We start from the raw sequence: 20,340 nt of genomic DNA on the forward strand, positions 1-20,340 counted from the left end.
ACATTAATGTTGTAGGCTACAGTAAGCTTTCTTGTAGGCTACAACCCTGTCGTTTATACAGTCAAATCTTTTATGAAATATTTTTGAGGCCTGAATTTATAGGCTACATATGAGATTACGCTTGCTGTGTAAATATCCCAGTCACCTCCAACACTCGGACTTTAAATTTAGTTTGAAAACAAGTCGTTCGGTTGAAAAGTTACTTTCCATGGAGCATGCGTGCAGTTTGGCGAGTCTCGATTCGGAATGGACAGCGACCACACAAGAGCCTGGATCAGTTGATGACAATAATATATCTGTAAACTGTAACAAAGAACTGGAAACATATTTCACTTGCCACGACGAGGATTTATATATACAACCGAGTAGTCCGCAGTCGTCCCATAACGGCAGCTCAAGTCACCTCTCAAGGGAACTCCACGAAGGTGTTCCGGCACTTTACATGCTTTCCGATGACGAACTCGCGATTGATGGGTCGGGAAAGTCAGTGGATTATGGATTCATAAGCGCTGTGACCTGCCTCGTGACTGGTATTTTGTTAGTTTCCATATCCTATGCAATCCCCCTGGACGTCAAAGTGGACTCGGACAGGGTCTCGGCTCGGGAGATGGAGAGCTTGGAAAGGGAGAACGCTCGAGTTTGGGCTGGGGTGGATAAGTGTGTCATAGCTGGTCTCTGCCTGCTAACCTTTGGGGGTGTTATGATGTCTACCCTGGTGATGGTCTCTATGAGGAGAGAAGAGGTGGTTAGGAGAACGGCCTTTGGCTATTCCATGCTGCCTGTAAAGTTATATGGCTCCATCGCTTTAAGAGGAGGCTCAAACCAGACTCTGGCCGCCTCTTCACAACTGTCTGTTGCGGACGGAGATTTAGAAGTCTGCTGAAATCCATACCCTTATCCTAACGACACCTTATGGTGCACAAGTTGTAAACTGTAAATTGTCTCTTTTGTGAAAGGTCTGTTTCAAATTGTTGTCATAGATTTGTCATAAAAATGTCCATTACACTTATAGAGCCGAATAAACATGAGAGCTGTGGTTGCGAAATGGAGCTTGGTAAATAGTTGTTACTTTGTGGTTTTGAACATTAACAACCAATCTCAAAGATCAAGTCCTTATGTGAATGTCTTCTGTCAAATGAGACCATGCTTGTGTTTAACCATGGCTACATCTTTATAATAGGACTATAATGGGGTGAAGCTCAGAGGGTAGAACATTTGACAGCAGATCAACAGGTCACAGGGTCAAATCCTCCCTGCACATTGCATTAGATTAAAACATCTGCTGAATTATTATTATTATTTAATATTAAACAATCATTATTAATACTTTCAGCTCCTGTTAAATGTGCTACATGTAAACAAACACTCAAACACCAGCCTTCCCCGTCTGGATGCAGTCACTCAAACACCAGCCTTCCCACTGTGGATGCAGTCACTCGGGTCATTATTCAGCACTGCTGACTGAATTGGATTGCTGGCAGGGTTACGCAAAGTTAACAGCAGGGGGGGACTGTGTTTGCTGGGAACCAGAACAGTGTTGGTCTGATACACATGGAGTGTTCCTCAGTTGGGAGCCTGCAGTCTGGATCCCAGCGGTTCTGTATCCCTCTCTCTGGTTATGGATTAACACAGTCTTGACTTTTTGAATCCTCGTTTCATCTGTCTTAACATTACCGAGCTAACACAATTCCGACCAAGCTGGTTGAGACACAGACAGCTCGATGTGTCTCAGACGTGAGATACACTGCCAGCGTGTGGGTTAGCATATCTGGTGTATGCTGTGAAAGTGCCAACCTGTCAATAAGAAACTCAGACCTAGCAGAGAACCCTATTATATTAGAGAGGCTTCACACAACCATATGCTGTATAATTCTGATCAATAAATCATTTATCCACAAGGGAATGTAGAGTGTTTCTGATGTGCCATTTTTGCAGACCTTGTCCTTTTTGTAGCTGCTTCCACAGACAGGAACATTTTGCAGTAAATATTGATTAAATGTTATCCTCTGCAGCACAGCAATACTCAATCTTTTGGGTTTTGACTCCATCTAAATTTCATGTTCAGTGTAGTTTCAGTTAATTTTTTAAGGTTTATTCATTGCCTTGGACAATCCTTTTCACACACTGAATGACTCATTGTTTGCAGTCACGAGAATGTGGATCGTAGAATGTGAACATGGCAGATGGAAAAGCATTCAAAGACAAAGCTTTAAACACAGCTATGTAGGAATCGGCTCGAGGGGTTTGAAAAACCTGTTGTTCATACTACATTTAAACGACAGCTTTTTTTTTTTTACCTACTTGGTGTCATTAACCCGATGATGTTGCAACTAAAATAACAGACGTTATTTCAGTCTGTTCCATCCTCAGACTGTAGAGGGCGCTGTTTGCTTATGCATTACTTCTCTGACCTGTCCCGTCATCCATTCATCAACCCTGCGGTACACTTCATTATGTAAGGGCGATTCTAGGATCAGACCTTTAGGGGGGCCTCCAATGAAAATGTGACATCTGCGCCATGAAATTAACTACCTACTTCTTCTCTCCTCTTCTTAAAGCTGCATGGTGACACTGGATATTAAACTTGTTTAGAGCCCTTTGAACCTGTAATTGGTTGTCATCTGTCACTAACAGACATGTTAGCAAACTCTTACGTTAGAGCACTAAAACTTATTTAAGATAATAATAAATCTTTTTTTATTTTTAATTATTATTTTTATTTTTAGGGGTGCTGAGATGAAATGTAGATGTGCTTGACCACCCATCAAAATAGTTTAAAATCGCCACAGTGTAATAGTAATGTTGTTGTTAAGAGACGTTCTTGTCAAGCAAACCTAACTGACCCCACAAATTAATTATCTGTTCAGTAAAAGTATACATTTGGATTTGTATATGATCTTCAGAGGATCTGCTTAACCACTTTGCAGTGCTGACAGTATAACTGTCACCAACGTCATTCCACAGGCAGGGCTGTTCGAGGGATCCAGTCCCACTCTCCTCCTACATCAGGGATTGTTGTGCCTTGGTCCAGTTTTGAAAACCTCTTAGAAGTTACTTGCATTAGTTGAAAATAGATCTAACTTCTGGGTCAATCAAGACATGTTAACTTTTTGTATTTGTGTATTATAGCTATTTTATATTTAATTTTATTCTATATCTCTTACTGTGATTATATGATTAATGTATGCACTTTCATGGTGAATAAAACCGTTTTGCCATCTCTGGAAGGGAGTCAATTTAGATCTAGATTTCTGTTTTTCTAGCTCTATTTTTTCATTGATATACTGTGAGGCCTGGCCATCAAAACACTACATTCAAGTTTGTGAACTTGTTCCGTGCTTCTGTCCTGTTCTGCAATGTGTGTTGAAAGCTGTTGTGACTGTGTCAAGAAGACACCATTTTCATCAGGATGCAAAACTGTAAAACCCTCAACTCCAGGTCAGTCCATCTCTGGTCACTTTAATCTCTTATTCACAAAACGTCATTTGTTTCGTTCACAACTGTGAACACAATCAATGGCCTTTGAACAAAGATGTCTTTGTCTTATCCAGAGAGGGAGTTAGAGAGAAGGAGAGAGAGAAAGAGATGGAGAGAGAGAGAGAGAGAGAGAGAGAGAGAGAAAGAGAGAGAGAGAGAGCGAGAAAGAAAGAATTAACTGTAATTGCTCCCCCAGTGTTGCTTGTCATTTGTCATCCCATGAACAAATAATGAATAGTTCTGTGTCTCTTCTTCTTGTTCAAATGGAACAATAAACCCAAACAGAACCCCTCTTCCTCAGCTGAGTGAGGACAGACCGGAGAGTCCGCTCCGGAGACGTCCATCCCTGCTACGAGGAAAAGATGACTGCGAAAACGATGAGTATGGTAAACAATCACTTTGTGTATGTATGAGGGGAGTCAGGTGGCTGAGCGGTGAGGGAGTCGGGCTAGTAATTACTACTTGCCTCGGGGGGAATGTCCCTGTACTTACTGTAAGTCGCTCTGGATAAGAGCGTCTGCTAAATGACTAAATGTAAATGTAATGTATGTGGGTTGCTCTAAACATCAACACCAGCTCCCTTCACTCTCTTCAACTCCATTAGATGACAGCTGGCAACATCCCTTTTCATCGTGTTAAACTTTGACTACAAGATGTTTATCAAGTACCAAGCTGCCACATTAGCAACACAGTGAGATGTTTAGTTCCTCTCATTAGTTTTGTAGAATGTGGTTTGGTAGCTACCTTGGACCATAGCCCAAAGTTGTTGTCACAGGCCGATGCAGTTGGTTGGTCAGGATCAGGCCATGGCACAATGGGGCAATGTTGGCACACAGACTGGCATTCAGAATAAATGACACGCAACCATCATAAAATGGGGGGTGGGCAGCAGGCACAGCCATGAGCTCTCCCCACCCCCTCTTCACCCCCTCCCCCTCCACACCCCCTCCTTACCCCCTCCCCACCCCCTCCTCACCCGCTCCCCACCCCCTCCCCATCCACCACCACTCCTGGACCACTCATGGTCAATGTGGGAGAGATGAGATTAACTGCTACTCAAACTGCTGTGAGCGGAAACCATCTGAATTAGTGTCGTGGTACTGCAAGGGGCGTGTCAAGATGTTTTAATTAAAGTGATTGAAATCAAGACAGGTAATTAGGACTGAATTTGATTAGTTGACTACAAGTTATATTTCAATGTATCAACTTGCTCTAACATTTATAGAGACCATAGATGTAGACTATTATGTAATCACAGTCCTTTTATAAATTACATTATGACCTTGCATGAAAATGTTCTGATGCAAACAGGAAAGTAATGCAAGCTTGATGCAGGATAATGCAGTTTAGAACTGCCCGATTTTGTCTATAACCGCTCTGCTCCCCCCTGTCTCTGGCGCATCTCTAACGAGCGAGCATTGACGCACGCGTGGATGTTCACAAGTACTGTAGGTCCGGGAATGTAACGGGAGTGACAGTCGCAGGATTACAGGGGAGGCATCCCAGCAGCGTTCACCGTTTAGCGTCCGACGTAAGTAAACTACTGTAGCCTGCACCGTTCAAGATGTTGTCGTGCCGCATCGTCGCTGCGTTTAAAGCCCGTGCAATTTTTTGATGTCGATACCATGATTTTCCGGTACAGTCCACGAGAAATGTGTTAAATATAACAGGGGATGCACCCACTCGTAAAGCCGGTGTATCGGCGAAAAACAATGCAGTGTCACGTTGTCCACGACAGTGTGTAGTAGCATCATGTTGTTTGAGATTTGTGAGCATGTTGACATTATTTAGCGGTAGGTTATGTTTTACAGTGTTATCCCTAGTTGCTTACACCCAGCTGCGAGTGTTGTTTATATGTAATTGACACATGTGCCAATATCCTAAATCAGTCATTCCAAATTGACCTACAACAGTCCCAAGGTCCTAATCCAGAGTTGCAGAAGCATGCTCTTCTCTGGGTAACTTGGGGTAACAAGCTACCATCGCCTTGACCTTGCTTGAGTACCATCAAAACATAGATTGTGTGTCAGGCCTTTGATACGGATTTGTCACAAACTGGCGGTTTAATTCCCGTAATATCTGCTTTTGATTTCAAGATGATGGCCACTCAAAGTAATTGCGGTTTGTGCTAAGTAGTATATGATTGATGCTAGGAACCGTGTGCGGATCATCTCAGGCCACTTTTCGCAGTGTTCCTCGTGATCAACTCCATCCTTGGCTGAGAATTACACTCTCCAAGTGTCTTTGTGTTTTACTGCCTTCTAGACACAGAGAGATGAATGAAACGTCAGTTCTTTCAGTACCATCGGTTTTATTTCGCATATTTAATCCATTATCTCCTCCAAATATATTTATATCATAATTTGAATTAAATAAGTCGTAATGTTCACAGCTGTTGTTGAAGTATTTTTGTCAAACTATTCAGTTCTGTATGCTTAAAGGTTCAAAGTTCAGTATAGTTATATGGAGATATAACAAAGCAGAACCTGCACATTCCAATCTGGAGATCTGTTCTTGTACAGCTTTTGCTGACCAGAGCAGCTACCTGGGCTCATGCCCCCCCTATTCACAAAGACAAACTGTGAGGCATCCGTTTATCAGCCTGCAGAATACTCAGGAGGAGTCTCCTTAGATTGAAGTATATTTATTAATTTCTCATACTCTGACACTGTTACACATCCGTCCTAACAAAGGTAGGCAGCTGCAGTAATGATTTGATACTATGGTGTAAACAGTGCTGTAACTGGAGGTTTGGCTTGTTGTGTCTGTTTGTGTCAGTGTTGCCCAGGGAGGAGCTCGTGTGGATGGGCAGCGCCCCTGTAGACAGCAGTGTTGGGCTGGAGATGATGACTCAGCTGAAACAGGCTGGCTGTGGCGCATGCTTCCTGCATTACCTGCTCTCCTCACACCATGCAGGGAGAGGAAAGACTCCCACCAAAAGATGGAGGGAGAGAGAGAAAGGAAATAGAGAGTAGGTAGAGAGGTGGAGGGAAAGACAAAGAGAAGAGAAGGGAGAGAGAGAGGTGGAGGGAGAGAGGAGAGAGAAAGAAAGAAGAGAGAGAGGTGGAGGGAGAGAGAGAGAGGTGGAGGGAGAGAGAGGTGGAGGGAGAGAGGAGAGAGAAATACACTATTGTGACGCTGTAGAAACAGACATAAAGTTCAAACAAGGGCAGGTAGGTGGATGGCGGTGCTGTGTTGACGCGTTCCTCCTGGTCCTCCCAGGTGATGACCGAGCAGGAGGACCTGCCCAGGAGGAGGCCGCTGGTCAGAGCCGCTTCGGAGGACAGCTCCAGCGAACTGAGCATGAGCAGCTCTCCGTTGCCAGGCGACACGTTACCATGGAATCTGCCCAAACACCACCGTCTGAAGCGCTCCAAGTCTGCCTCCGGGGTCATCCTGGACCCTGCGGAGAGGGCTGTCATCCGCATAGCAGGTACACACACACACACACACATACACACACACCAACTGAACACACACACACATCCACAAACTGAACATACACATACACACTATATTTCACATGGTCCTTGATCAATCAAGTATGTTAATCCACTCACACAGAGAGTGGATTTTCATTTGAGCTTTTCTTCTGCTTCACATGTTTGTGATGGAATTGAATCAACGATTCAATCCAAGAATTCCTCATCCAGACTTTTACTGTGAAGTCTGGATGTTAAATGATTCACCATACGCTTCAGACACTTTCAGACACAACCAGGAAGAGGCTGAAGTGATTAAGCTCTCTGTGTGTAGTACTCAATTACACCACTAGAGGACAGGCGCCAAATAAAAACAAGGTTGAGTTTGTGATGAGAATGTCTCCATGGTTGTGTGCTGTTACAGTGTTGCACGCTTCAATATCTGCTCCACCTTTAACCTCTACTAAATGCACAATTTAGATTAATAAAAAAAATAGTCTGTCGTGTGTTTTCGTGTGTCACGGGAAGTAATCAGGCTCCCGAACGTGCTGCCTGGACCTCCAGGCCGTGTCTGTCTCTCAAAGCCAGAGCCTCAAGTCTCTTCCTCACATCTTTCTGATGAGCTTTCAGTCCACGAGCCAATAACATCAGGCATGGTGACTGCTGTGGGAGGGAGGTATGTTACTCATCATGTGAATGAGCAGAAAGGAACCGTCAATGAATACTGAGGTTATTTGTCTGTCATTTCCTCCACCCGTACTTAATATGCTGAAAGGACAAAGAAGAACCACTGTTCTCGAGCTAGCGCAGCATGGTGGTAGTTTTTTTGCAGTCTACAGAAGTAACATTCTGGTCTGGGAGAGACTCCGGTGGCCGATGAAGAGGGGGAAGCTATGGGCAATTTACAGTCTTGCTGTAGCTGTCCAATCAGAGATGATCTGAGGGGAGCCAATTACTGAGCCAGCCTCACTTCGACGTTGATTATTTTGTTGCTTTGAAGTGTTGAAGTGACATATATGAAGCTGGTTGAGAGAATATTAAGAATATGTAAGATGGTACAACTCTGTTCTCAAGGCAAATATATCTCTGAGTTTGACACTTTTTTGGGATGCTACATGATTCCAAACATTGTGTTTTTTTGTATGTGTAAAGAGATGTCTTCACTATAACTCTGCAATGTAGAAAATAGCAGACATGAATAGGTGAGTCAGAATGTTTGACTGGACATGAGCAAAACTTTGCAGACTATAAGTTTGCTGAATCTTTTCCAATCACAACATATTTTCTAGCCATAACACTCAGCTTTAAGACTTTTGGAGATATTTGAGATGTTGATAAGAAGTTGAAATTGGTGCTTTTGGCAGAAATACTTCCTCTGCTGCCTTTTTATTGACTGCAGCCTGGTGCAGATATAAATCTCATGCGTTAGCACAGACTTCTAATACATCTAATGATATAAGCTGAAATCCAACACCCCTGGCCAGATTTCATTGTTCAGTTGAAAACAAACTCATCTGCTCTGACAGAAACAACAAGCACGTCTGTCCTGGGAGTTTCAGGGTTCCGTGGAGGTGGGGTGCTCTGGCACCCGTGTCTGTATGTTGTCATCTGCTTCTGGAAGTCTCTCCGACGCTCCAGAGCAGCTCTGTGGAGCGCAGCTCGTTCAAATGGAAGAGAAAAAGCTTCCATACAGCACATCTGATATGCCTGAACTGTGTTTGTGTTGTGTTGTGTTGGTGTCTTACAGTCCCTCATGTAACCCCACACTGATCAGTTATTTGTCCCTGGTGGAGGTAAGGCAGGGGAGGGCTGGTGGGCAGGCCGGGGTGTGATCTGGGGGCGAGACTGTGCTCTCTGCTGGTGTCAGTGTTGGTGGGTTTGCTTCTGTGCCTTTAAGAGGAGGGCTCGACATGTGTGTTGGTATTTCTCAAGCAGAGGAGAGGAGTAGTGGTGCTTTGGTGGTCTGGTTCTCTCAGCTGAGGAAGGAATACTCATTGTAAGTGAGACAGTGTGACTGGAGAAGACAGACAGACAGACATTGACTGTCTGACAGACAGAGCTTTGACAGTCATCCAGCCGTGCCCAGCCTGAGGAGAGAGCAGCAGTGTGGAGGTGACCTGACCTGACCTGCCATGTCTCTGCCAGCCACGTGTGAGCCAGGGCTGCAGCCAGCTCACCTGGAGGAGCAGGACTACGTCCAGGCCTACGAGAACGTCAGAGAGAAGTACAAAGGTAACACAACTACTCTGTGCTGGCAGCTGGAGACGGAGATCAGGCCTGGGTGTGAAGTCATGGAAAGTACCGGGGGGGGGGGGATTGTGTGTGTGTGTGTGTGCTTGGTCTGAATGTGTGTGTGTGTGTTTAGTGAACCAGGCTATCTGGCATCAGGTGGTTCCATATTGATTGGCAGAGATGTGCTGTATTTCAGAAGTACCTACAAGGGTATGGCAAACTGCACCTATGCAGTGCTACTGTACATCACAGTCCACAATGACACTGGAAGGTGTGCTGTTGGCAATGCTCCTGTTGTCTGAGTGTGGATGTGGTCTATTTCTGAGGGATCATAAACCCTAACTAACGAACACATGGTGCTCTGTAATGTTAGCAGCAGCATGCCTTTCTCTGTCAGCAGGTCGGCTGGTTAGAAACGTCACTGACAGGGTGGACAATCAGAGATGGTGGGCAAATCCAGTCATTAACTTCGTTCCTCTTTGTGATAACAGTAATGCCATTTAGCTCTTCTTCACTTCTTCATAGTCTGAATTGAATTATACCCACCCCACTCTGAGGACAGGGCTTTATTTAGGAAACCAAATTATTTCACTTTGATACCAGAATCTGCCTGACAGGCCCAGCTGTACAGTGTTATGATCTCTGTCTCTATCGTGATGCAGCTGAACACAGGGATGAGCTAACTGAACTGCTTGGGCACAGTCAGACTGCCTGAATACAGTCAGACTGCCTGAATACAGTCAGACTGCCTGAACACAGTCAGACTGCCTGAACACAGTCCGACTGCCTGAACACAGTCAGACTGCCTGAACACAGTCAGACTGCCTGAACACTGCTCAGCTCAGATTAGCTGAAGTGAGCCAACATGCACAGTGACACTAGAGAGAACCATCCGATCAGTGTTGACAGAGAGGTGGGCTAATGGATGGGACCATATAGCCTTTGTTAGGGCTTACTATCTGTGTTTCTGACTTCATAAACTCAGATAACTTCTCTGTGAGTCGAGATGGTTCCTCTTAGTTATGATCCAGTCTGTGAGAAGCTTGTGAGTACATGAGATAAGAACAGCTGATGTTGGTCAGATCAGTGAGTGGGTACTGGATCATCCAACCCAGGTATCTGAGGGTCTCTTACCCAGCTGCCATCTGTGCCATATGGGGTGACATAAGGTCACTGTGTAGTTTCATAGTGCGGATGAAGCTCGATTCCCCGTTCCACATAGTGTTAATGGTATTTAGTGAAGACTGAACTGCAGGCTGTGCATCCAAACTGTTTGGAGAAACTAGTTCCAGTGTTAAGACAAGAAACGTTTATTTAATTCCAAATATTTTGTCATGAAATCGTTAAGTAATGTGAGTCGGATCAGATCGAGTTTGGGTCTCTGATGTTTGTTAATGTCGGATCTTTGGTTTGTCACTTTATTAGTGTTCCTTAGGCTGTAGCTATGCAACTGGACTGGTTGCGTGTCCTTGTCACTTTCCTTTGAAAACCCGCTACCAATATAACCCTCACCACTACTATAACCCTGATGTTCAGTCAGTCTCTCTTGAAGCTATTCTAGTTGACAGAAGCACATTTTAGTTAGACTGACTACAATTAGAGTCTTATTTTGGTGGATTTCCTTCTGTACATGTACATTTAGTATTTGCACTAGTATAGTACATGTTTGAGTTCTAGTTGTGGTGGTTATTAAGATTTTCTTTCTTTTAAGTCTTTTTACTAACCCTGACTCAGCACATAACTAAAAGAGTTGTTCTTTACTTGCAGTTCACGACACACGCTCACACACACACACACACTCTTAATGTAGTCAAAGGTGACATTTTGCGAGGCATCTCTCTAAACCAGGATCCTCCATGTTCAGGAAGTGCTGCATCATCTTAGACACTTCACCCCACTGCAGCGTCTTCATGAAATATGAAGCAGCTTGCCAGAGCGACTCTCCTGAGCCTTGAGCAGCGCGGAGCTGAGAGGGGCGTGGTCATGTGACATCACACAGTGTGTTCTGCAGCCTCATCTCTGCCCGTCTGTCAATCAAACCACAGTTTTTACTGTCCGGTAATCTGCTGCGGTCCATTGGAACCTCCTCTAGCATCAGGGAGATGCAATGAGTTCCCTGGGCTGTGATTGGCTGAGGCACCTTCCTGTGAAAAGCTAAGGGAATGGGATAGGCCATTGTCAAGGGGAGAGAGGGGATGGGAGGGGGAGGCCGGACTTTTCTCTTTCACAGTTTCTCTGCTGAATAGGATTGGGAGAGAGGGAGAGGGAGGGAGGGAGCAAGAGAGAGAGAGAGAGAGAGAGAGAGAGAGAGAGAGAGAGAGTGAAAACCAAAACACAGCAGCTAAGCTTCCTTCCAGCAGCAGCAGTTCTGGAGCGAGACACACAGAGATAGCGGTTGTAGAGCCCAGCTCTTCTCCTCCATCAGTAGGCAGGCTAGCATTGGGCTGACCTTGCAGAGTGCTTGCTCGAAGCTTAGGAAAGCCCAGGACCAGCAGAGCATGGACAGCGCAAGGTCTATTCAGCATGAAATCACTTCTCTCAAAGGTACTCCTCTCCTCTCCTCCTCTCTGGCTCACTGGTTGTTTTTTTGCTTGTTACCAGTTCCATCTTGTTTTTCCAAATCCCTCCTGGAGGACTTCCTTCAGGTTGACGATTTAAAAAGTTTGGAGAATGTGCCGTGGTTTAGCATGAGGATGGTGCTCTCCTTCCTCCCACTCTGTTTGAACAAACACTGTGAAGTAATACCAGGAGACTAGTAACAGTGAGACCAGAGGTGCTTGGTGTGTGTTGCTGGTGAGTGTGCGTTTGCTGTGTGCTCTCTGCTGCAGCATGCGGCAAAGAGCTGCTGCATCGCCACGGCAACGCTGCGCCATCCGGACAGCCCCTGTTCTGCTTAGTGGGGGGATATCTCCGTGGTGATGAGGAACACAACCACCCCAGCACAACAACAAGCCTCTGCCTCCTGTGGTAGAGGCAGGCTCAGATAGAGGCAGGCTCAGATAGAGGCAGGTTTATTTAGATGCAGATGTGATAGAGACAGATAAGATACAGGTTCAGATAATTCCCTTTTAGCTACAGATCCCTAACTCTAATGACATTTACGATGGTTAAGACTGTTCTCACTCTCAATGACCAATAGACTTTGGTTTAACTATCAAAACACACAACTTTCATGATTGTACTTTTACTGGATCCACTGGCTATGAAAGAGTATAACATCTTATTGTTGATCACTTGATGTAAAGACGGAAGTGTAAGAGATAAGAAGTATGGCCTAGCTAGCCTAGCCACGTGGAGACACAGTCTTGCATTCATCCTGCATGTTTTCATCCAACATGGTGCAGTGCTGGCTGTCCCCCCAGCGTGGTGGCATTTGGGAGTTAGTGTCCCAGACTGAACTAAGGCCTGGCAAATGATTGCTGAACCCTCTCACCTCCCTGCTTCCCAGCAGGTTGTAAACTCTGTCTGACGCCTCCTGGAACAGTGGGTTTGGTTGAGACTCTAATCACTTTGCAGTAATTAAAAGTGAAATGTGCTGTGTTAATGTGGGCTGTGTGAAGCTTGCTCTTGGGTTCCCGTCTCAGTCTCAGTAGGGCAGGCCATTAGATCCAGTGTGTCTGTCTGACATCCACAGGAGTAGTTGGGGGTCAGGTGGCTGAGTGGTAAGGCTAGTAATCAGAAGGTTGCTGGTTCGTTCCCCGGGTCGTGCCAAATGATGCTGTGTCCCTTGGGCAAGGCACTTCACCCTACTTGCCTCGGGGGGAATGTCCCTGTACTTACTGTAAGTCGCTCTGGATAAGAGCGTCTGCTAAATGACTACATGTAAATGTTGTTGCATCCATCCAGTGCCAATCCCCAGTCAGTCTGGCAGAGGAAGGCCCAGAGTCAGACGTTGTGCTGGTGTGAAGCTGGTTTAAAGTTATGAGGTGGACAGAATGTGGCCTGTTAACTCCCTTTGCTGAAGGCTAAGTTGTCTAAGTGACACTGGCTTCAAGAGAAAACAAGTCCTGGAACTTGGAACTGCTAAATGTTTTCCCAAGAGCAGGGAATACAAAAGACTTGCTGGCTCCATTGAATGGCTCCTATTCAAGTTACTAACATGTCTGACAGTGCTTGCTCAGTGTGTCTTCACTAAGCAGAGCTCACCATTGGTCTAATTATCACCCGTTTGTAGGCTCATTCCACAGATCTTACAGCACTGGGTCTTGCTCAATTGCTAGAACATTTGGCTGCAGAACAAGAGGTTGCTGGTTCAAATCCCTGCAAGGTGCTCTACAATGGTGGGTAGTGCCCTTCTGCAAGCCAGCTCCGGGTTTTAGCCCACATTCTCGGAGTTTAGCACATAATCCGTTCAGGTCTCTAATCAGCCTGGGTCCCAGGGAGCAGGAGAGAAAGGAAGACCTCTCCACAGTGCTGTGTAGTGTGCAGGGGAGGCAGGAGACACATGCTGTATCATCTGCTTTAGAATTTGACTGACTCGTTAGAACACAAGTCCATCGGTCTGGGGGTGTTACACGGGAACATGCTGCCTTTTGAAGACAGTCCACCCTGCTTCCACACTGATCTTAACTGGTGTCTCTCTTATGAGATATTCTTTTCTCTCAATTGGATTTGATCAGGTTGTTCATGTAACAATGGCAGGTGACTGGGTTTCAACGAAAATGGATAGAAATGAGCTGTGCCTGTGTGTGCAGCATCAAGCCAGTCCTGGATCACGCTGTCTGACCCAGCAGAGAGACGGCCAGAACAGGCATGAATCAGCACTTCACATTTCTTCCTCGCTGCAGTTTTTGGATGCCAAGACGGGCTGCTTCCCAGCAGGACATGAGATGTAAGGGCGTGAGAGTTGGATGTGCCTCTGTTTGAGTCCAGGACAGAGAGACACAGGACACCCCCAGTCCTCTGAGTGAGTCCAGGACTGAGAGACACAGGACACCCCCAGTCCTCTGAGTGAGTCCAGGACAGAGAGACACAGGACACCCCCAGTCCTCTGAGTGAGTCCAGGACTGAGAGACACAGGACACCCCCAGTCCTCTGAGTGAGTCCAGGACAGAGAGACACAGGACACCCCCAGTCCTCTGAGTGAGTCCAGGACAGAGAGACACAGGACACCCCCAGTCCTCTGAGTGAGTCCAGGACTGAGAGACACAGGACACCCCCAGTCCTCTGAGTGAGTCCAGGACTGAGAGACACAGGACACCCCCAGTCCTCTGAGTGAGTCCAGGACTGAGAGACACAGGACACCCCCAGTCCTCTGAGTGAGTCCAGGACAGAGAGACACAGGACACCCCCAGTCCTCTGAGTGAGTCCAGGACTGAGAAACACAGGACACCCCCAGTCCTCTGAGTGAGTCCAGGACAGAGAGACACAGGACACCCCCAGTCCTCTGTTTGAGTCCAGGACAGAAAGACACAGGACACCCCCAGTCCTCTGTTTGAGTCCAGGACAGAGAGACACAGGACACCCCCAGTCCCAGAGGCGGAGACGGCGTCCTGGAGGGGGGACAGCAGCACCCTGTCCCTTAACCCCTCTCCTGTGTGATTCCCTGACTGTAAAGCAACACTGATGTGATATATACAAGACAGTAATTCACTAAGGACAGTGATTGATCAGATGCATTCCTCCCCTCATATTTAAAGCAGAATGGCCCCTGGGGCGTGTTCTTAGCAGCTTCAGGAGTAGCTGTCCTCACGGTGCTGCTGTCCTCACTGTGCTGCTGTCCTCACGGTGCTGCTGCTGTCCTCACGGTGCTGCTGCTGTCCTCACGGTGCTGCTGTCCTCACTGTGCTGCTGTCCTCACGGTGCTGCTGCTGTCCTCACGGTGCTGCTGCTGTCCTCACGGTGCTGCTGTTCTCACGGTGCTTCTGCTGTCCTCACGGTGCTGCTGTCCTCACTGTGCTACTGTCCTCACTGTGCTGCTGTCCTCACGGTGCTGCTGTCCTCACGGTGCTGCTGCTGTCCTCACGGTGCTGCTGCTGTCCTCATGGTGCTGCTGTCCTCACGGTGCTTCTGCTGTCCTCACGGTGCTTCTGCTGTCCTCACGGTGCTTCTGCTGTCCTCACTGTGCTGCTGTCCTCACGGTGCTGCTGCTGTCCTCACGGTGCTTCTGCTGTCCTCACGGTGCTGCTGTCCTCACGGTGCTTCTGCTGTCCTCACGGTGCTGCTGTCCTCACGGTGCTGCTGTCCTCACGGTGCTGCTGTCCTCCCGGTGCTGCTGTCCTCACGGTGCTGCTGTCCTCACGGTGCTGCTGTCCTCACGGTGTTGCTGCTGTCCTCACGGTGCTGCTGCTGTCCTCACGGTGCTGCTGTCCTCACGGTGCTGCTGTCCTCACGGTGCTGCTGTCCTCACGGTGCTGCTGCTGTCCTCACGGTGCTGCTGTCCTCCCGGTGCTGCTGTCCTCACGGTGCTGCTGTCCTCACGGTGCTGCTGTCCTCCCGGTGCTGCTGTCCTCACGGTGCTGCTGCTGTCCTCACGGTGCTGCTGTCCTCACGGTGCTGCTGTCCTCACGGTGCTGCTGTCCTCACGGTGCTGCTGTCCTCACGGTGCTGCTGCTGTCCTCACGGTGCTGCTGTCCTCACAGTGCTGCTGTCCTCACGGTGCTGCTGTCCTCCCGGTGCTGCTGTCCTCAAGGTGCTACTGCTGTCCTCACGGTGCTGCTGTCCTCAAGGTGCTGCTGCTGTCCTCACGGTGCTGCTGTCCTCACGGTGCTGCTGTCCTCACGGTGCTGCTGCTGTCCTCACGGTGCTGCTGTCCTCAAGGTGCTGCTGCTGTCCTCACGGTGCTGCTGTCCTCACGGTGCTGCTGTCCTCCCGGTGCTGCTGTCCTCAAGGTGCTGCTGCTGTCCTCACGGTGCTGCTGTCCTCACAGTGCTGCTGTCCTCACGGTGCTGCTGCTGTCCTCACGGTGCTGCTGTCCTCACGGTGCTGCTGTCCTCACGGTGCTGCTGCTGTCCTCACGGTGCTGCTGTCCTCAAGGTGCTGCTGCTGTCCTCACGGTGCTGCTGTCCTCACAGTGCTGCTGTCCTCACGGTGCTGCTGTCCTCACGGTGCTGCTGTCCTCCCGGTGCTGCTGTCCTCACGGTGCTGCTGTCCTCAAGGTGCTGCTGCTGTCCTCACGGTGCTGCTGTCCTCACGGTGCTGCTGTCCTCACGGTGCTGCTGTCCTCACGGTGCTGCTGTCCTCACGGTGCTGCTGTCCTCACGGTGCTGCTGTCCTCACGACAGGCTTGTTGAGGCGTCCGAGCGTCCGGTCCCCTGGGGCCATCTCAGCCTCCCCCAGGGGACCCAGGCCAGTTGATATTTCTCTCCTGGGATCTGATCTCTAACTGTATCTCCCCCACCCTTAATGGGAGATACTGGACCCTCACAACTGTCATCCCGTTCAATATAGATGAGCAGGCTAGAACTAGTCTGAATAGGGTTCACTCAGCACTAGCACATGATATGTTGAAATGTGAAGTATTACCAAACTCTTTGAACAAACCATTCTGATAGAGACAGAGACGTATGAAGCAGAGGTTAATAGAAGTGTTTGTTGGTTCCAGAGTTTCCTAATAATAAACTCTGGTGTAGTATAGCTGCAGAGAGGATACTGTGCTGTAAATAACCCCTGCTTGCTCAGGGAGAGTGAATCCAGGGTGACTAACATGGATCTATTTTCAGACTGATGAACTTGCATCTCGTGTGACAGAGGCATTGTGGGAAATAGCAGCGGCTCGCCAAAATAAGATGTGTCATGGGTGGAATTTCTGGAACCCGTATGACATCTAAGCTGGGCATCTAGGTAGCTCAAGTGTTCATCTAATAAATAGTGTTTTTAACACGACGCATCCTATGAAAACATCCATTCCCTCCTCTACTCCTTCACCTGAGGAAAGTCCTGTATCACTTCCTACTCCTCTCTCCCTGTTTGAACATGGACCAGCTGTGGGTGGTTGATGGAAATAGATACCAGGTGACCTCTCCCAATCTCCTCATAGACACGACATCTCATGGACAGCTTAGACATGTTCAACAGGTTTGCTTCTTGGAGAACAGTCTGCCATTAGGGGGCGCTGGTGGTGCATGTACTGCAGTAAAGCTGCAGCTGGCTCTGCTGTTTCACTCAGTCACAGCAGTGTTTCCCTGTCCACACATACCCATGTAGCTTTAGTGTGTAGATAAAGACTTTGAACCTAAATATGGTGTGTTAGTCACACCATTCTCAAACCACTCTCTGCAGCCCCTTCCTGTAGTGCAGCTTCCTGTGATGCAGCTTCCTGTGATGCAGCTTCCTGTGATGCAGTTTCCTGTCTGAGACTGATGTCTCTATTGTTTCACCTTCCGTCAACATTTAAACTGTTTACACATTTTACGAGTGTTCTTCTGTTTCTCCTCATAAACACTTATCTTGCTGAATGTGGTACTCTTTAATGCAACACTTTCACAATAGCCCTCCCTTTAGAAGGTGTTTTATGTACCTCTATCCTCGGCTGGGACGGGGTTGTAAATACAGATTAGAACCAGATGCTTGTGTGTGTCAGCAGACAGGACCTGCAGGACCTGCAGGACCCAGAGCGTCTGACGGTGGGTTCTGCTGTTCTCTGGGTAAGTGGCTGTTTCAGCCTGCTGTCAGTGGGATATTCAGGAGGGGATGAGGGAGAGGATGTTCAGGAGGGGATGTTCAGCGGAACATACCGATTGGTTGTCCATTTACTTTTAATAGGAGCCAATAACAAGCAACAACTCCAAGATCTTTGCTGACTGGAAAGCATGTTTGGTTTTCGAAGTTTAAACTGTCCAAAGATTCTTTTTCTACATGAGGCATTTAAGATTGCCTTATTTGCCTTATTTAGGGAGGTATGTGACACTGCTTGGATGAAATAGTTTTCTCTCATTTATTTAGTACATTTCCACTCCCATCTAAGTGTTCCTCTGCCCTCCAGCCTGTGCCCGCCCCCTTCCTCCTGGCAGGAGACCAGGACATTATAAAACCTAGAGGAGACTGTTGGTTTGCCAGCCTCCCAGCCTCAGCCACATGGACCAGAGCCTGAACCAAGCTAAAACCTTCAATGTACAGTCCCCTTCTCCTCCCTCTCCCCTCTCCCCTCTCCCCTCCTCCCTCTCCCCTCTCCCCTCTCCCTCCCCCCCCCCCCTCTCCCCTCCTCCCTCTCCATTCTCCTCCCTCTCCCCTCTCCCCTGCTTTTGGGAGCTGGATCCCAGATCCTCAGCAGTCCTCATTAGAGTGCAGTGTGGGAGTGATCTGATGAAACCCAGACAGGGGGAGAGAGAGTGAGGCCTGTGTGACGAGGGGTCTGGGGTGTCACTATTAAAGGAGTCTTTTAAAAGAAAAAGGGCTTTCTCACACTGTCAATATCAGGTTTACAAGGATCACAATAAATAACCCTCTCTAGAGGCTTGGTCTTTATATACAGCACTAAATAAATCCCACATGATCATTATGGTGAAATGGGCTGGAACTCAGAGCAGTTTTGCCTGGGGGTAACCAAATCGTTTTTTGGTTGTGGCGTATCAATCTGTGTTTAGCTCCTTAGTCACTCTGTACAACCTCCAGTCTCTCTGGCGGAGGACTTTGACTTGCAAAGGAACCATTGTTGAAGAAACATAAGTTATTTCCTTTCTCGCCTGTGTCAGAGCCTTCGAGGAGTGATGTTCTCCGGCACAATGGTGGATGATGTCTGTCGGTAACGAGGTGTGACACAAGCACACATTCCTGGAGACCCTCCCAGGGAAGGGGGAGGTGCAGAAGCTTCTGGGTGTTCATGGAGAAAAGGCATTCCCACATTTAACTATGGGAACCATTTCAAAACTGAAGATAAGAGCTAAGCAGAGGCGAGGAGCTTGACAGTTACTATGTCTTGGTACTGGCCTCAGTCTCATGAATGAACAGTTGTTTCTTAACTATTTCCTCAGTTGAACTTCGGCCCAGTAGCAGCCTTCCCCTGGCTCCTCTGCGTGGTGCTGCGCTGACAGCACACAGCGCTCCTGTGCCTGCTCTGTGCGTTGACGGAACACAGCGCTCCTGTGACTGCTCTGTGTGCTGACGGAACACAGCGCTCCTGTGCCTGCTCTGTGTGCTGACGGAACACAGCGCTGCTGTGACTGCTCTGTTGTGGTTCACAGTGGGCCGGCGGGACAGCTTGACTCTTGCTGTAGCTGTTGTTGTTGCACCATGCAGCCATGAGGAATCCAGAGAGTTGTCAAGGAAACGCCCCTATCTTTACCTGAAGGAGTGACGGCAGTGCCAGATTCTCTGTTCTTGTCATCGCCGCTGAGCCAGATTTAGACGCTGCCAGTTAGAAATCTCCTCAGATGATTGTTTCATCACACGGTGTTCTGTTTTAATGAAAGAGCCAAGGTCGGGGTTTGTTCTGAAGGGGTTTCCTCTTCTGCCCTGAGCAGGAGCAGGCTGGCTGTGCCCTGTCTGGTGCAGGGAGAGGAGCAGGCTGGCTGTGCCCTGTCTGGTGCAGGGAGAGGAGCAGGCTGGCTGTGCCCTGTCTGGTGCAGGGAGAGGAGCAGGCTGGCTGTGCCCTGTCTGGTGCAGGGAGAGGAGCAGGCTGGCTGTGAGTGTCTGGTGCAGGGAGAGGAGCAGGCTGGCTGTGCCCTGTCTGGTGCAGGGAGAGGAGCAGGCTGGCTGTGCCCTGTCTGGTGCCAGGTACAGCTAAGTCCTGACCCCCACAGTCCTGCCTTGGGCTTGGATCCACTCATATTTACTCTGATGGTGGGACTTGTTGTCAGGGCAACAGGGATTTTGAGTGACCACGCCCTGCTGGCGTTTTCTGTGGTGACTCACAGTGAGGGTGATCTGACACACACACACAAACACACAACCACACACACACATACAAAGACAGACATTGTTTTGCTCCAAAGTTTGACTGTAGTTTAACAGACGGATGGGAATAGTCTGTTCTAGACTGTACTGTCTGTTCTAGACTGTCCCGTCTGTCCTAGACTGTCCTATCCGGTCTAGACTGTCCTGTCTGTTCTAGACTGTCCTGTCTGTCCTAGACTGTCCTCTCTGTCCTAGACTGTCCTCTCTGTCCTAGACTGTCCTGTCTGTCCTAGACTGTCCTATCCGGTCTAGACTGTCCTGTCTGTTCTAGACTGTCCTGTCTGTCCTAGACTGTCCTCTCTGTCCTAGACTGTCCTCTCTGTCCTAGACAGTCCTGTCTGTCCTAGACTGTCCTATCCGGTCTAGACTGTCCCAT

General features: G+C 48.1%; 2 protein-coding genes across 6 annotated transcripts in view; both read left to right on the forward strand.

Annotated features, from left to right (window-relative positions):
- Window positions 1–182: 182 nt before the first annotated feature.
- LOC124467338 (transmembrane protein 74) lies at window positions 183–1,939 on the forward strand. Its single transcript, XM_047019602.1, has one exon. The coding sequence runs from the start codon at window positions 209–211 to the stop codon at window positions 881–883; it is 675 nt and encodes a 224-aa protein (XP_046875558.1). The 5' UTR covers window positions 183–208; the 3' UTR covers window positions 884–1,939.
- Window positions 1,940–6,699: 4,760 nt separating this feature from the next.
- pleca (plectin a) overlaps window positions 6,700–20,340 on the forward strand; it is a 70,176-nt gene continuing 56,535 nt past the window's right edge. For 3 of the 5 annotated variants that reach the window (XR_006955971.1, XR_006955972.1, XM_047018528.1), the window contains exon 1: window positions 6,700–6,910. Coding sequence is in view for 1 of the 5 variants with exons in the window: in XM_047018528.1 (XP_046874484.1) it covers window positions 6,703–6,910 (208 nt within the window). In the remaining 4 variants the exon portion in view is untranslated. Of the gene's footprint in view, window positions 6,911–8,853; window positions 9,132–20,340 lie in introns of those variants that run through there. The other 2 variants (XR_006955978.1, XR_006955980.1) reach the window with 2 other exon arrangements.

Source organism: Hypomesus transpacificus, chromosome 4, assembly GCF_021917145.1.
Source record: "Hypomesus transpacificus isolate Combined female chromosome 4, fHypTra1, whole genome shotgun sequence".
Taxonomy (NCBI): Eukaryota; Metazoa; Chordata; class Actinopteri; order Osmeriformes; family Osmeridae; genus Hypomesus; species Hypomesus transpacificus.

Coding starts and splice junctions, on each gene's coding strand:
- LOC124467338 (XM_047019602.1), top strand. CDS start 209: ATGGAGCATGCGTGCAGTTTGGCGAGTCTCGATTCGGAATGGACAGCG.